Source organism: Pituophis catenifer, unplaced genomic scaffold, assembly GCF_029215685.1.
Source record: "Pituophis catenifer annectens isolate HBS135680 unplaced genomic scaffold, rPitCat1.0.hap2 SCAF_3, whole genome shotgun sequence".
Classification (NCBI taxonomy): domain Eukaryota; kingdom Metazoa; phylum Chordata; class Lepidosauria; order Squamata; family Colubridae; genus Pituophis; species Pituophis catenifer.
In genome coordinates, this window is record NW_027256883.1 from 107533934 (window position 1) to 107551684 (window position 17751).

The window sequence follows — 17751 nt, forward strand, 5'->3', positions numbered from 1 at the left end:
TTTGCAGGAGGAGAACCATTTTAGTCTGTAGATGTCAATAATCAGAAATGGTCTGGTAATATAGATAGTCCTTGGCTTACAATCATTCATTTAGTGACCGTTTGAAGTTACAACAGCACTGAAAAAAGTGATTTATGACTGTTTTTCATATGACTGTTGTGGCATGCCCATGGTCATGTGATTAAAATTTACACACTTGGCAACTGACTCATATTTATGATGGTTGCAGTGTCCCAGGGTAATGTGATCCCCTTTTGCAACCTGAGAAGCAAAGTCAATGGGGAAGCTAGGTTCACTTAACTGGGTTATTAACTTGACAATTCCTTAACTGGAATTGTGGCAAGAAAGATTGTAAAATGGGGCAAAACTCACTTAGGAACAGAAATTTTGGGCTCGATTTTGGTCGTAGGTTGAGGACTACCTGTAGTTTTTAAGACTAACAATTTTGTAAAGATTTTGTAAACTACCTCAATTTTCCTCCCTACCTCAGCATATTTAAATCTGATATCAATTAGGCCCTCCCATATGTGTTGACTAAATTGTAGCTCACAATAGCTTATGCCTTGCAGTACATTGGTTATCTTATAAGGTCTTTCTGAAGTGCTAAATGCAACTTGAACTTCTAATCAGTTGGGAATAAGATATTTGAAAATCTGTAAATGGCTCTATGTACTGTTTTGAATCCTAAAAGTTCATTTTTTTTTCATTTAATATTATACCTCAATAGTTAAGGCATGTTAAGTACTGTATAAGAAATGAGACTTGCATAATGCATACAGCAATGAGACACTCTGCATTCTTTTTCAACAGTAAGTTTCCACCAAGTCTTCATGGTCTGGTGATTTCCGAGGCTCATCAGGATGAAATAGCCAGGGGATTCCTAATGTCACTGGATTCTCTCCTCCTCCCGTTACTTTCCTTTAGGCCTTTTGTAGAAGTCGTGTTAAGTAAAACTTTAGGTAGGTTTAAAAGTCCTGAATATGCTCCAGTATTTTAACTTGTCACAAAGGAATATTACTATATATACAAAGGCTCTTTTCCTTATTCGTCTCTTGTAAAATATAGACTCACTGCAACAGTATTGCGTGCATTTTCAAATCTAATGTTGACATAATCTGCTTAATTCAAGTTTTTTTTTATTTTCTTCTAGCTAATGGGATTTTCAGACAAAAATAAAGTAAGAAATATGTTAGCTGCATCTGATTTCTTTACTTTTATAGATACATCGTAGCTCAAGCATGAGTAATCATGATTGGTTCTAACTCTTCAAACTGCTAATTAGAACTGAGATTAACTACCAAAGCAGGAAAGAAAGAAAAATACAGTTTAAACTTTTGGAAAATGTATAGCAAATATTTTTAAAATATAGTTTTCTTAGTAAGATAGTTTAGGTTGTCATTACAAATTTCAGTTCCATGCACTATCAAGATATAAATTCTAGTATTTTTAGGGCTGTACATTTTTGTGGATTAGTTAGACTTGACAAACTTGAGAAGGCAATACAAATTATGTATTTATTTTGTTATTTATTTAATCAAAATGTATTTGCTGTCTATTTTTCCAAATTCCAAACTTCAGCTCTCTCTCCTGAGCTGCATTTTCCACAGTGTCAGCTTCTTCTTTCTCTAATGGAGATGTTACCATCCCAGCCCCAGGATGTGCAGGCCCTGTGGAACAGAGGAAGTCAGCTCCCAGAAGAGATTCCCAGGTGCTTTCTACTGCCATGAATCTGTGTTGGCATATGTGGTTGTATTTGAGCCTGATTATTCTCTGCTGATAAGCCAAGACCTTGACACGTCCTGAACTTACTTTATGAAAACAGATTATATTGTTCTAGTGAAGGAAATGTAGTATTTGGTTTTAATGAAGCAAGTGAAATTCAACATTGAGTTTTAAATTAGTCTGTTTACGATATTAATGATGACATATTAACTTATATTTGACTTATATAATTGGTGTCATCCTTCAGTTTGTTTTTTCCAGAAATCTAGTGATTAATAATACGCTTCAGTCTCTATTTGTTTTAGTGATGTGTGAGGACGAGTACCAAGGAACTTTGTAGAGTATGAACTCTTTTGTTCTGTTTCCTCACAGGTTGCCCTTGTTTGCAGCCTTATTGCTTAGTCTTCAGCAGTGCCCTAGTGAGCTCTCCCTTCCTGTCTTCTTGCAAAGAGCAACAGAGACAGAACAAGCTGAGGGCCCTCTCACCTTTTACCACTATGTTTGCATCCACTTGTGTACCTTTATAACATCCCTCTCAGTTTCACATTTCCATTTACTGGTAAGGAATATTGCAACTCTTAACTTGAAGAGTTTTTAAACTTTAAAATCAGGCATTTATTTTGGGAGATTTGGATAGATCATGCTTCACTAATGTGGATTACACTAGTACATCAATAACTGATTTAAAAATAAAAGAAATGCACACAATATATTATCATTATTAAAATTGAGCTCTTATTAGCTTCACCTTTTAGTACATTGTTGCTCTTTCCTCCATCCATTTCCCCACATGCACGCTCGCTCACTTTGCTCATGCGTGGCCTAAAAAAACAGCAATTACATACAACGGGATAGCGCCAGGGCAGGTGGGCTGGCCCAGCTACTGGTCGGAACTGCCGGTTCATCCAAACCGGTCTGAACTGGCAGCAGCCCACCTCTGCTTTCTCCCTAATGGAATCATGATTTCTTAATGCAACAATTATTATGTATAATTTCAAAATACGCTCAAAGCTGCTAGTCAGATCCTAAAGTATTTTTCTGTAGTTCTATTCAGCTGGGAGTCTGCCTTTTCTCTTTACTGCCTATGGGATGATAATTAAAAAACCAACTTTTGATTTCTCTGTGTCTGTTTGTTATCTGTTTAATGTTTAGGAATCTTTCCTGCTGGAAACTGTATTAGGTCCAAATATGATCATGGCTCTCCTAGCTATGGATGTCTGGTGCTTCCTTGCCCGGTAAGATCAAAGGTGTGCTGAAGGATGAGGAGCTACAACAAAGGGTGACACAAGAGCTGCTTATCTACTTATCCCTTACATTACAGTTATTCCATTTTTTTCCATTCAGGGTAAAAATGCGCTTGCTTAGAACTAAATGAAAATTTGAATTCAGATGTTCCCATTGAAAGATCATTCCAGAGTAATAGTGATTGACTGGTCATGGATTTATATACTAATCTTGCTGTCTTTCTCATCTTCTAGGTATGGAACAGAAGACCTATGTGCACACCATGCATTTATAATAGCACACGTGGTAAGCGGCATTTGGTTTTCTTATAAAAAGCTAATTTGAACTAAGCAGAAATAGTAAAGTCAGGCAAAGAACAATGTGAAGTTTAAATGGTCTAATTCCAGAGTTTTTGATACCTTAGAAAGTGTTATTTTATAATAATAGGGAAATGCTAATTTCTCCCCTCCTTTGCCTGACTTGCTTATACACAAAATGCTAAATGCTGCTTTTGTAATTTAGAAAAACAGGAGTAAAAGAAAAAATAGTCAAATTGATTACTGCATTGGTGATGATGGGCACATATCTAAACTGAGTGCTTTCAGATTACTTAAAGCTGTATTCCTGGCCAAGCCAGTGTTTCTCTTGGGGCTCTTTCCCTGAAATGTTGCTACTTGGGTGAAATTCTTTTGGAGTGCTCAGTTTTTTTAAAATGTGTTTTGTATTTTTACTTAAGTTGTCGGGACCTTTACTAAACCATTTCTTGTTTTTTGTGTGCTTTGATATTAAACTTCTGAATAAGAAGAAACTCTTCTTATGAAAGCAAAATAAGTGCATTTGAAGAGATTGATTTGGTCAGTTAGGCTAGATAGTCTTTATGGCAGAGATTTTGCATTTCTGATGATGAATTTATAAATGTTGAGATAAATATGATGATGGATTAATTGCTGCCTAAAATTAGGCCAATCTGTGCATAGGTGCAGATCCTGGGCATTCAGATGAAGTTGATTAAATATTGTTTCGTTTAAAAACCATCTGTTTTGTGTTCAAATTTAGGTAAAAGCTTGTCCTGCTGAATGTTATCAAGTCTCTTTCCTAGGGGTGCTATTACGACGTTTGCTCTTTCTGATGGCCCCAGATCACCAGGCAAGTCTCACCTGCGTCAGCTTATAAATATTGAGCTATCCTTCTTCAATGTGAATATCAACTCACTAGCTAATATGAATCAGGTTTTTTTGTTTGTTTGCAATGAATGGTAAAATACTGTGTTTCCCCAAAAATAAGGCCCTGTCTTATATTTTTTTGAAGCCTGAAATAAGGGCTTGGCCTTATTTTCGGGGGGGTCTTATTATTTTGGGGCACAATTTGGGGGTGGCAGGTGGGGAGGGGGAGAAGGCTTAAAGGCCCAGTGCGGCGCTTCCCCTAGCCTGCCCGCCCGCGCTTTCCTTCGACCGCCCCTCTCCAAGCTCTCCGCGCAGCCTCCCCTCCCCTTGAGCCAAACCAGCCAAGAGGCGCGCACAAATTCGCTCATAGCAGCAAGCCAAACCCGTCCAGAGCCTCACCACTTTCGGTCGCTGCCTCCCTGGCCTGAGGCTCCTGCAGCGCGCCCTTTCGCTTAGAGAGGACATGCCCTTTTCTGGCTGGTTGCTGCTTTCAAGAAATGTCACAGCGGTTTCCCTCCCTCCCTCTCTCTCTCTCCCTCCCTCCCTCCCTCCCTCCCTCCCTCTCTCTCTCTCTCTCTCTCTCTCTCACACACACACACACACACACACACACACACACACACACACCGTTCTTTCTTTGGGATCACAACACAGATGCCCCTTCCAGAATTGCAAGGCTGAAGGCTTCGGATGGAGCATTTTGGGGATGCGATCCCAAGTAAAGAAAGATCGGCAGGAAAAGGGGAGGAGGCCGGCAGCTGGGGAGGTGCTCTGGATATCTAGGCCGAGTTGCACAGCTCTCGCTGGCTTAGCTGATCAGCAGGCAGCAATTAAGGGGCTGAACCTCCAGGAGGTGACTGGGGAAGGGAAAGGCTGCCTTCTGTGCTGGCCATGCCCACCCCTTGACTAGGGCTTATTTTTTGGGGAGGGCGCATATTTATGCCCACCCCAAAAATCAGGCTTGGTCTTATTTTCGTGACATGTCCTATTTTTTGGGAAACACGGTATACTTGCTCATTATTGCAGGACACTTTATTTCTGATGATTAATTATAACATGGAATGAAAAAGGAAGATTTTCTTTTCCCTTAATTTGACTATCAATTACTTTTCCACCTGGTATGAAATATTTAAGATGGCTAGAAATACCTTTCAATGTTCTTCATTGTGGCCTCTGTGTTTCTATCATGTGCCTTTTGTGGCTGCTCATGATATAATTTAGAATATCTTAGAGCAGGGTAGACAGCAGCCAATAGGCTTCTGTGCATTCCCAGGGCTCCTGTCATAAATATTACTGAAATTAATGTCACAATTCCCATCATTTGGAGACAACCAATAAATGGAAATTATTGTATAAGTCCCCAAATAGGTTTTGCATAACTTAAAAATCAGAGCCCTTCCCACAAAACAAAACAAAAACACTCTTCTGAAAACTAGGCAGAAGCCTCTTTGGCTTTCTGTATTTAAACAGCTTATAAATGATGATAGCCTAAAAGTGACATTGGTAGCTTGTGATAGGGTCTTGCTTGTATTTGTATGAGAAGAGGAATGTAATTAGTTGAATGTAATTCCAAAAAAGTCACTGTGGAAAGGTTGTTAAAATTGCATTCCTCAGAGCATCTAACTGACTGAAGATTTCTTTTCAGCCTTTTCTTTTAGTGTTAAAAGTATAAATATATTTTAGAGTTATTGCTGTGGGTGGAAGACAGCTATATTCTGGATAGAAGAGTAAATTGTTGAATTTTTTCCACTTTCATGCAGCGTTTATCCCATGCTTTTTTTTTCATTTCTTTATAGTTAAAATTCACCCAAAAGTTTCTTCCAAAAGATTCTGAGAACTTACTACTGTGGCAACACCTTTCTCTCCAGGCTCTGTTACCATTACATAGACATCAGGTTGCTCATGAACTTTTTGTGGCAGGACTTGTGCGATGTCAGGAGTGGCTGAATAGTGAAAAGTCATTGAATGAACTTCCACAAATAGTAAGAAAAAGTGTGAATCTAAGGATTCTTTTTATGAATTAAAAACTCATGGGGGTTGTTTTGTCTTCCTTAGTTCCCATCTTTTCTGAGAATCTTGCACATATAGACAGATAGACCAATATCCTGTGGTTTTTCATAATATGGGATTTAATGATTCCTGGCTTTATAAAGAAGAGTGGCCTGACTGTATCCAGCACCATCTACTGCAGTGAATCTCCATGAAGGATGGAAAGTTCTGAATTACAAAGCTATTACTTGAAAGAGAGCGCAGTTATTTTCCTCCTCCTTGTGGTTGCAGAGAAAACCAGAGCGTACAGAAATAGCTTCTGCTGCTTTTAGAGAACCGAATATTCCAACAAAAACCCAACATAATTGATTTACCTTAATTTTTGGTTTTATAGCCCCTGAACTTCTCTTTAAATTCTTGTACTAAAGCACTGCTGTAGGCATTTAATCTTGGAAGATAATTTCATTAGAACTCCATACTGGAGGAGTTGTTCTGTTGCAAGATGACTCTTATATTATTTCTATCTTCTTACAATTCTTCCCTTGGTTCCTAGAACATGGCTCTCTCAGCCTTGCTATCTATGTGCCAGAGTGCTAGGGAGACCCTGAAGGAGGAAGAGCAAGCAGCACTGATGGGAGCTCTTGGCCAGATTGCAGTCCATCTGTCAGCTACGCAGGTAAAGAATGTTAATTTCAGCTGCATTTGCTTGACTTCTTTAGATATAATGAGGGAGATATAAAATATTTTTGCTAGTGAAATGGAAATCGTATTCCATCTTGTTCCTGCTTTTTGTTTTAATACCTGGAGTTCTACCTCATTGTAATAGCTTCCCAGGACAAATCAAACATCACATCATATAAAATGTGATTGCAATATCTGTTGTGTGCCAGAAGAAAAATATTCTGTGTAGTCCCAATTTATCTTTGGCAAAATGACCGTTTTCAATGGCATGGTTTTTTTCTCCATTTTCTATGAAATAAATGTATTAAGCCTCTCTCCTTTTATCACTACCATGTTCCCTGAAATCTTAGAAGCCAATGGAGAATAATTTTTTAAACTGTATCCTCTTATTTAAAAGGTAGTTTAATTCATAATTCAATATTCAAGAAGGGTACCTACTCTGTAAGTTTTAAAATATGGATTTTAATAAGCCAAGTAGTTGATCAATAATAAAACTGACTGCTGCAACAAAGAAATTATGTATCTCTTCCTGACGTTAATATTAGCAACTGCATGTGTAGTTCCAGAATCTTGTTTAAACAGAGAAATGGGAGCTTGGGGTGACACAAAATGTTACTTCTATCAATTAAGATATCCAGTCTAGCCTGTTTCCAGCAGACGTTTTGCTTGACACTTCAGCTTCTCCAGCTGTTCATTGAAAGATTAGAACCACAGTTGCTAATTCAGGTAAGAAAAGATTTGGTGGGTGGTAGGCTTGATTTAGATGCACAATTGACTAATGTACTGTTTTTCAAAGCTAGTTTTAGTTAAATATACATAATGTATAAATAAATAATCTGGGGTTATATCAATTGTGGGAATATGAAAATGCCACATTCCTGCCATTCTTTATCAAATTGTGGAAAGTCTGGTAACGAATAAGCCAAACTACTTCATGCTTCCCAAAGTTCGTTAATTTCCCTGTTCAGTGAATAACTCCAAATTAAAACATCTGAGACAAATGATAGCTAGCCTACATTTGAACACAATCAGTAAAGTTGAGCCCTCTATTTCTGGTAACTGGTTCTGCTATCAAAACACTCTCACTGTTAGAAAGGTCTTTCTAACTTGCCATCAGAATCTTCTGTCCTCTAATTTTTAAAAAAGTTTTTTCTATGACCCACTCTCTAGAACAAGAAAAAACATGTCTTTACTTTCTTCTGTGTAACATCTTTTCTGGTATTTGAATTCTGCTATCTTCCTCCATGTTTTCTTAAGGCTAAAAATACAATTACAATTTCACAATTACCATCACCGTCCTATTTCTATGATTTGTTTATTAAATCTTAATTTTTCATATGTCACAAATGTGGCCGTGCTTTTCTTGCTTAATGAGAGTGCAGGATTTGCTTAATGATGGCAATCAGAACTGCCAGAACTGCTGTTGGTAACCGGTGTAGCCCCATGACATTGTACTTTAGAACCGTGCCATTAATGATGGAAATTCGATAATGAAATTGCTGTCGTTAACAGAGGACCACCTATAATTTTGTTCCATTTTAATTTAGGCTCACATTTTGGATGGGTATAGTGTTACAATATATTGATGACATTGAATTCTCTTTCTGTGTTAGCATAAAATCAGTACAAATCAAACAATAACATATGTGTGAGAGTGTGATATTCACAAAACAAGATAGGACTATTGCAGTTCTGAGAGAAAGTATAAATTCAGTCCAAAATGAGCTGCTACTTACATAAATGAGTTTTTCAGAATGCTTCAGCATTCATTTTTTTATTTTACTGAATATTATATGCAATAGTGTCTTCATGAGCTAAAGGTAAGCAGTTTATCTTATAAAAAGGAAGAAAGGATAAATGAGCAAATTGAATCTTGATCATAAAAAGCAGCATCAAAAATTATTCAGTATAATTTATTTTCTGCAATTTTTCTTGTTTGATACTTATTTTCTCCATAGATACTTTCACTACAAACTTCCCTTTTGCAATTGAATTCCCCTGATCATGTTGTGATTGCAGTGTTAGATTTTCTTTCTTCAGTGGGAAGACCTATTATTCCTCCAGATTTCCAGGTAAATAAAGAGAACTGTCATTCTGTTCTCTCTTTTCTGTATGTATTTTCTTTGATGTAATCTTTGGAACAGTTATAGAAGAAGCCCTCCCTGGACCCGGCTGTATTAGCGAACTATCGTCCAGTCTCCAACCTTCGCTTTGTTGCGAAGGTTGTTGAGAGTGTGGTGGCGTGACAACTTCCCCAGTACCTGGATGAAGCTGTCTATCTAGATCCGTTCCAGTCGGGCTTCAGGCCAGGGTACAGCAGGGAAACGGCATTGGTCGCATTGGTTGATGATCTCTGGAGGGCTCGGGACAGGGGCTGTTCCTCTGTCCTGGTTCTATTAGACCTCTTAGCGGCTTTTGATACCATCGACCATGGTATCATGCTGTGACGATTGGAGGGGTTGGGAGTGGGGGGGTACCGTTTTGCGGTGGTTCTCCTCCTTCCTCTCCGACCGTATGCAATTTGTGTTGGCAGGGGGACAGAGGTTGACCTCGAGGTGCCTTGTTTGTGGGGTGCCACAAGGGTCAGTCCTCTCGCCCCTTCTGTTCAACATTTATGTGAAGCCGCTGGGTGAGATCATCTGTGGTTTCGGGGTAAAGTTCCACCAGTACGCTGACGACACCCAGCTGTACATCTCCACCCGGACCATCCCAATGATGCCCTTGACATGATGTCCTGGTGCCTGGAGGCCGTGCGGATCTGGATGGGGAGAAACAAGCTCAGACTCAACCCTTCCAAGACCGAGTGGCTGTGGCTCCCGGCGTCCCGGTATAGTCAGCTGGTTCCATTGCTGACTATTGGGGGCGAGATCTTGGCCCCCTCAGAGAGGGCTCGCAACTTGGGTATTCTCCTGGATGCACGGCTGTCTTTGGAAGATCATATGACGGCCGTGGCCAGGGGAGCTTTTTATCAGGTTCGCCTGATACACCAGTTGTGTCCCTTTCTGGACCGGGATGCCCTGTGCACAGTCACTCATGCCCTCGTCATGTCCCGTCTGGACTACTGTAATGCTCTCTACATGGGGCTCCCCTTGAAGAGCACTTGGAGGCCCCAACTGGTCCAGAATGCGGCTGCGTGGGTGATTATGGGGGCGACATGGCGCACCCATGTAACACCTCTCCTGCGCGAGCTGCACTGGCTCCCGGTGGTCTTCCGGGTGCGATTCAAGGTGTTGGTTACCACCTTTAAAGCGCTCCATGGCTTAGGATTGGGGTATATACGAGATCACCTTCTGCCGCTGATAGCCTCCCACTGGCCAATACGCTCCCACAGAGGGGGGCTCCTCAGGGTGCCGTCGGCCAAACAGTGTCAACTGGCGACACCCGGAGGAGAGCCTTCTCTGTGGGGGCACCAGCCCTCTGGAATGAGCTGCCCCTAGAGGTTCATATGATCCCCAACCTGCATACCTTTTGCCGCGCCCTGAAAACTCTTTTATTCCAACAAGCCGGGCTGGCCTAATAGGAATTTTTAAATTGAGTGTTTGTTAGTTTTTAATTTTGTGGGCCAAATTTTATATATTTGTTTTTTAAATTGTTCTTAAATTTTGTGGTTTATATGTATAGAATGTTTATATGTATAGGTATAGAAGTTCAATAAAATCTAAATCTAAATCTAGAGTAAAAATAAGGAATAGTGGTTGAGATGTTACTTTTCAGCACTGGCTCCTGAATACTGTATTAATACAAAGAGGAATAATGATTGTAGTCTAAACATGCAGATCTACATTTAGATAAAATGTCCTAAAGCTGAGAAATGTTGTTGACAGGAGGCAGAATTCTCTCTCAGTCTTCAATAACCAATATAGAGGCCAGTGGAGCGGGAAAGTGTGCTATTATTTACAGATAACCAGTCTGTCCTCTACATCAAAGACATGTATTAAGATATTATGAGCTATTATAATTATTGAAGTTACAGAACTGTAGGTGACATTCAAATTAACTCTCCTGTCTAGTTGGTAAGTCAAGCCAAAGTTTCGGTAGATCTTTACATAGAAAGCCATGGACAAACCAGTTGTTCTGATAGAATATGAAGATGAAGAGGCCAATTTAGTTTACTGGCAATACTTAACTAACAAGAAGTTTGAATGAAATGAGAGTGCTTGCCTTGGCTTAGTCCATAATAGCAAAGACAAATCTTAATAGTGTGAAAAGGAAGCAATTTACTTGATGTTAATAGGAAATATTTCTGCAGATACCTATAACCCAGAACTATAGAGAACTCTACAACCTTAAATATCTTATCTCAGATCAATATATCAAAATGCATATCTGCTCAACATCAAAAGCATATGACAGAGTGATCATGCAAGACATTTGTGATGCAGTGACATTGTGGAGAACAAAAATAAACTGAGTCAAAATCAGGAATTCTTTCTCAGATAGATGTTTTGTTTCATTACGTACAGGGATTATTGCCTGCTCTTTTACAAGAATTCCTATAGGTGTCTGAAACTATCTTTGTCGCAATAATGAAAATCATAGTTTGAATTGCTACATTCTGAGTTGTTGACACAGTTATCTCTTTGGAATAAGAGCTACAGGTTCATACTAACCTATCTCCCTATTTCTCCCCAACCCCCTTTCCCCAAAATGTAGACAGGTTCTTTCAATCTTTCAGAAGTTACAACCATTTTTCCCCACCAAAAGATTTAAAAACCAGCTATCCATTTTGATGGAATTTGGATTAGAATAAAAATCTGATTAGTAAATCACATAACAACTTGAAATAATTCAAGTTTCTTACAAATGTATCAAAATAAGCAAGATTGGGTAAATCTCAAGTACAGATTTGGCAGTGAGGACTGTGTTTGTTTGGTTTTTCTCTCTTCAAGTACTGGAAAATTGATAGTGTTAGGTCACAAAAAACATACTATAATTTAGAGTGTTTCACTTAATGGGGTGGAAATTATTTTTTTCCAATTTTTTTCAGTGAGGAGTTCTAAAATACATGTTTTTATACCAAGAGTTCAAATCTGCTTTTATTTTTTGCAATTGTACAATGTTTAGCTTGGTATGGTAAATCCATGCCTGATTATATACTCCACAAAAGACTCCTGTAACCCAAATACTGTTAACTTTCATCTTCTCAAAATTACACCTTGTGCTACAAAAATTCAAAGTTTTTTTCTGCATGAAACTTATCTAGCTAAGTAAAAAATAAAGCATGCAATCATAAACTAACATAAATAAGCAATTATCTGAGTTACAAAAATGTTTAAGCGAGTTTCATCAACTCGCGTTTCATTGCTTTGATTTGTACTTCGACATCAGCTGCCGACTTGCGTTTCTCATGTGTATACACTCTGCTTGCTGCCTCTGGGACCTGTTTCAGACATCTCTCTATTGATTGGGCATGACAGGGCCATTGTGGTACTTGCATTGGTTCATCAATGAACTTCTTTAATGCTGCTACAGTCAGTTTGCACATCAAAGGTAGCTCATATACACCTTTAGACCAGTCAATCAGCTCCATCAAAGTAGATACTCTGGTGTTGATTTAAAGCGTTTTTCTTGCACATACAGCAAAATCTCCCAGCACGTCATTATCTTCAATAAAAGCTCTGTCTAGCATAGTATGAAGAAGAAAAATAACAGCTCAAAAAAACCCAGCATGGCTGCATAAAGAACTCTCTGACAAATTGAAACACAAAAACGCCAAGTAGAAAAAGTGGAAAGGGGCAGAATATCAGCAAATATTCCACGCCTGCAAAGATGAAGTGAGGAAAGTTAAGGCTCACAATGAACAAAGACTTGCAACAAAAGTAAAAAATAACCAAAAAAAGCTTCTTCCAACATGTTAAAAACAAGAAAAAAGTCAAGGAAACAATTGGTCCATTGCTGGGAGAAAGTGACAAGAAGGTGACAAGCAACAGGGAGAAAGCAGAACTACTTAACTTGTTTTTTGCATTTGTCTTTACACAAAGGGAAAAAACAGTCCAACCTACCAAAAATAGCACCACAAAAACAGACAAGTTAAAATAGGGAAGAAAATGGTAAGTGAGCACTTGTCTACCCTAAAAGAGTTCAAATCACCAGGACCAGATGGATTACACCCTAAGATTCTGAAGGAATTGGCAGACGAGATTTCAGAACCACTGAACTATATCTTTCAAAGATCCTGGAGCCCCGAGGAACTGCCAGAGGACTGAAAAGAGCTGATATAGTTCCCATTTTCAAAAAAGGAAAAAAAAAATAGATCCAGGAAACTACAGACCTATCAGCCTGACCTCAATACCAGGGAAGATTCTGGAAAAGATACTCAAGCAACAAATCAGCAAACACCTAGAAGCAAACAAAGTAATAACTAAAAGCCAACATGGATTTGTCAAAAACAGATCATGCCAAGACTAATCTTATTGCATTCTTTGACAAAGTGTCAGAATTAGTGGACCAGAGGAATGCTGTCGATATAATTTACTTGGACTTCAGTAAGGGATTTGATAAATTTAAATTTAAATTTAAATTTGTGAACCGGCCAAATACTCTGTTCAAAGAAAATACATTGTATGTTTGTATGTGTGTTTCTAATTATTGCTGTTTATTCCTATTTGTTCTCTTTTATTCTTTAAAGTTTAACAATTCATTCTTTATCTTATATCTTTAGGGCTTTCTTCCCTTTCATCTTTTTTATTGTACAGCAATCTTTCTCCTCAAACCTACCACCTCTGTCTTTTCTTTCCTTCTTACTTTCTCTTCCCCCCCTCTTCTTCTCCTCCCTACTTCCTCTTTCTTTCTCCTTCTCCTCTCTTCCTCCCTCTCTTATCCTCACTCCTACTCTAATTTCCCTTCCCTTCCTTCATCCCTCTCTATTGCTGTATCCTTTTATGCATATGGACTACTCAGAGGGCTGTAAAGGTTATTTTTGACTGGTCCTCGCACTTTTGACCAGTCCTCGAACTTACGACTGTCCTCACAATTTACGTTTTTGCCCTATCTTGTCACCATGGTGAAGAGAAGCAGTTGTGAAATGAGTGACATGGTTGTTAAGAATGGTACAATGGGCATAAATGATGACCAGTCATAACTGCGAAGACCGGTCAAAAGTGCGAGGACCTGTCAGAAATCACATTTTTCAACCCTCTGGGTAGTCCTTTTGTGCACAGGGACTACTCAGAGGGCTGAAAAAGTTATTTTTGACTGGTCCTCGCACTTTTGACCAGTCCTCGAATTTACGACTGTCCTCACATTTTACGTTTTTTGCCCTATCTTATACCATGTTGAAGAGAAGTAGTTGTGAAATGAGTGACATGTTTGTTAAGAATGCTGCACAGGCATAAATGTGAGTATGGTCATAAGTGTGAGGACCAGTCAAAAGTGCGAGGACCTGTCAGAAATGACTTTTTTCAGCCTTCTGAGTAGTCCCTATACACATAGCCATGGCCACCTGGTCACATGACCTCCAAGCCACGCCCACAAAATAAGCCACGCCCACAGAACCGGTAGTAAAAAAATTTAGAACGCACCCCTGGTTGGGGGTCACCACAACATGAGGAACTGTATTAAAGGGTCGTGGCATTAGGAAGGTTGAGAACCACTGGTATAGTCCTTAATGGAATTGCATCTACATGGAGGGAAGTATGCAGTGCGGTACCCCAAGGCTCTGTTTTAGGCCCAGTACTCTTCAACATCTTCATCAGTGATTTGGACGAAGAGATAGATGGGGAACTCATCAAATTTGCAAATGACACCAAGCTAGCAAGAATAGGCAACACTCCAGAAGATAGGCTAGGAAGATAAGATACAGAAGGATCTTGACAGACTTGAACATTGGGTGCTATCTAACAAAATGAAATTCAATGGTGAAAAAAGTAATGTTCTACATTTAAGCAAGAAAAACAAAATACACAGATATAGTATATGTGGTACCTTGCTCAATAGTAGTAACTGTGAGAGGGATCTTGGAGTCCTAGTGGACAATCATTTAAATATGAGCCAGCTGCCAAAAAAAGCCAACACAGTTCTAGGCTGCATAAACAGGGATAGAATCAAGGTCACGTGAAGTGTTAATACCATTTTATAATACCTTGGGAAAGCCACAGTTGGAATACTGCATCTAGTTTTGGTCACCACAATGTAAGAAGGATGTTGAGATGCTAGAAAGAGTGCAGAGAAGGGTAGCAAAGATGATTAGGGGACTGGAGGCTAAGACATACAAAGAACAATTGCTGGTACTGGGTATGTCTAGTCTGATGAAAAGAAGGACTAGGGGTGATATGATAGCAGTGTTCCAATATCTCAGGGGCTGCCACAAAGAAGGAGTTAAGCTATTCTCCAAAGCACCTGAGGGTAGGACATGAAGCAATGGTTGGAAACTAATCAAGGAGGGAAGCAACTTAGAACTAAAGAAATTTCCTGACAATTAGAACAATCAGTGGAACAACTTGCTTCCAGAAGTTGTAAATACTCCAACACTGGAAGTTTTTAAGAAGAGATTGGATACCCATTTGTCTGAGGTGGTGTAGGGTTTCCTACCTAAGCAGGGGGTTGACTAGAAGACCTCCAAGGTACCTTCCAACTCTGTCCTGTCCTGTCCTGTCCTGTCCTGTCCTGTCCTATCCTATCCTATCCTATCCTATCCTATCCTATCCTATCCTATCCTATCCTATCCTATCCTATTCTCCTCAAGTCAATGATCATTTGCACACCAGCTCTCCTCTTGAATGGCATCTGAACACAAGAGTGTCTGGATTATCATTTCACTGAAAGCATACCATACTGAGCGTTGCATGGTTGGCAAAACAGCATCTACTACAGCCTTTTGCAGTCTGACTTGCTGCAGCTGGAACAATACATGACGTGGGCCTTCAATCCAGGAATGTTTTACTTTGATGTTGAATCAGCAAGGGTAGTACACACGAATTATGTATACCACTATCATTCTTAACTTTTGGAGAGTTTGGCCTTTAAAGCCATGTTTTGAAGCCCATATTCGACAAAGCCTATTTGCCGTTGTCAATCTGCATGAATGGCTTATGGGACCAAGCCAAACTTCCCAGATCTGTGGGAAGTTCTCCTGTCCATATTGCCTGTGTGATCCTATATCCATACACTTGATCAGTAGAGAGATCCTTTACAACACTGTCGCTCAGTGAAATGAGAGGCTCACCAATTGAAACTCTGGTGAATGAAGGAACAATGTCAAGTTCCGTTGTGGTGTATAGCATGTTGCCAATTTTACCTGCCCATTTGTTGTTAGACAAGATCTTCCCATCCAATTTTGTGATTAAGTGTCATAGAGGTAACTTATTCGTGTGGAATGGACACACCAACCAGATAACCTCCGGTCAAGCTTCCTGTTTTGAGCCATTCTCTGGAATGAAATAATAAAGATATCTTCCACCCAGCTCACTGCGCACAGATTAATGTTCTTCTTTGATGGTACTGGGGAATTGGTGATTTGAATTGTTTGCTTTCAGCATAACTTTAGTTGCATCAATACGGCCATCAAAGAAGATGCATTCTATTTCGCTCTTCATACAGAGATCATCAAATTCTTGATCTAGAGACTTCATAATTTTTTCCTGGGCTCTCTTGACTGTATTGTGGTCAACTACAAGTCTCTTGTCTTCTTTGGTGATTAAGCCAGCACCAGTGGCACGTAGACCAACACCATATTAAATAATTAATGCTCTGCATAGCATCATTTGTTATTTCTAATCTACTGTATTTATTGTTGTTTTTTGAAGTTGAGGACATGTGTGTTTGGTCTAAGGCTTCATAACTTCCATCACATTCATCTTCCTCATCATTCATCTATCTGTCCTTCATTTTCATCATAAGAGATAATTATTTCATTTGTCAGTATCGGAATGTCTAGAATACTTCTCTGCTTATATTTAATGAGCCTCTGTCTCTCATCACCTTGCTGCTTTTGCCTTTTCACTAGTCGTTTCTCCTTGGGACATCTGGCAACCAATCTGATGCAATCCAAAAGAACCAATCTGGCCTCTCTTTAACAAAAACAAGTTCCTTCAACGGTATCTTCATCTCCTTAGGGCAGGTACAGTTAACGTGAGCTTCTTTTTTGCAGCCAGCAGGGCAGGGCAGCCGAATTTGGCACACAGAACAATTTGACATTTACAGTTGAGAATGTTAAACAGTTTGTCAAGTTTCACAGTGAAAGTCTCTTTGACCTCTAGCTTTCCTCTGCCAAGAGATATGTTTTTGGTTTGATCCTAGCTCTCTTGGATCTTGTTCAAGATTGTCACTCATGAATTAACAACAGGGGTCACAAAAGAATTGTTCACTTGTTCCCACTTTTCAAGCACTTTTGGATATATGTCTCTTGCAAGATTGGCTGTTGGGTAGTTTGTAGCATCATCACTAGTTTGTTTTCTTAATAGCAGGCCATATCTGTTGTGGCTCCGATCACCGAGCCTGTGTTATCAGCAGGAGAGGACTCCGAGAGTGAAGGAGAGGAGTTGGCAAGGCCTCCCTCTCCAGGACCATCCTCTCTGGCAGTGCCTCCGAAGGCCAAGAGATAGGCCCGGGGCCAAGCACTTCCACGCAGCCGCAGGTGGACAGTAATGATGATGATGATGAGTCTTGGCTGGACCCTCGACAGTGTCGCAGAGATAAGCGCGCGCAGCAGAGGAAGAGGCGTGCCAGGGATTAGGCTGAGTCACTGGACCACACCCCACAGGGTATAAAAGGGGGTGTGGTGGCCGTTCAGGCTCTGTGACGAGCAAAAACTGATATTGAACAAACCTCTCTGCATTGCTGGACTTTTTGAATATTCTCTTATCTTTTGTGTGTTGGCTTTGAAAAAACACTCCCTTCGTAAGTAAAAGACTCTTGGCAGCCAGCCACTGGGTTGCTGCCAATTCTGCTCTTATAGAAAACTTTGTCGGCTGGTTTATTTCATTATTGACTGTCTGTGGATGTGCGTGTGTGAGACGGAGACAGAACAATATCT

General features: G+C 39.7%; 1 protein-coding gene across 2 annotated transcripts in view; it reads left to right on the forward strand.

Moving 5' to 3' along the window:
* FIRRM (FIGNL1 interacting regulator of recombination and mitosis) overlaps nucleotides 1-17751 on the forward strand; it is a 56175-nt gene that overhangs the window by 32995 nt on the left and 5429 nt on the right. For both annotated transcript variants that reach the window (XM_070939190.1, XM_070939191.1), the window contains 10 exons: nucleotides 811-959; nucleotides 1579-1708; nucleotides 2095-2281; nucleotides 2875-2957; nucleotides 3201-3252; nucleotides 4003-4092; nucleotides 5906-6091; nucleotides 6652-6774; nucleotides 7410-7505; nucleotides 8738-8851. In XM_070939190.1, coding sequence (XP_070795291.1) covers nucleotides 811-959; nucleotides 1579-1708; nucleotides 2095-2281; nucleotides 2875-2957; nucleotides 3201-3252; nucleotides 4003-4092; nucleotides 5906-6091; nucleotides 6652-6774; nucleotides 7410-7505; nucleotides 8738-8851 — 1210 coding nt within the window. The remainder of the gene's footprint in view (nucleotides 1-810; nucleotides 960-1578; nucleotides 1709-2094; nucleotides 2282-2874; nucleotides 2958-3200; nucleotides 3253-4002; nucleotides 4093-5905; nucleotides 6092-6651; nucleotides 6775-7409; nucleotides 7506-8737; nucleotides 8852-17751) is intronic.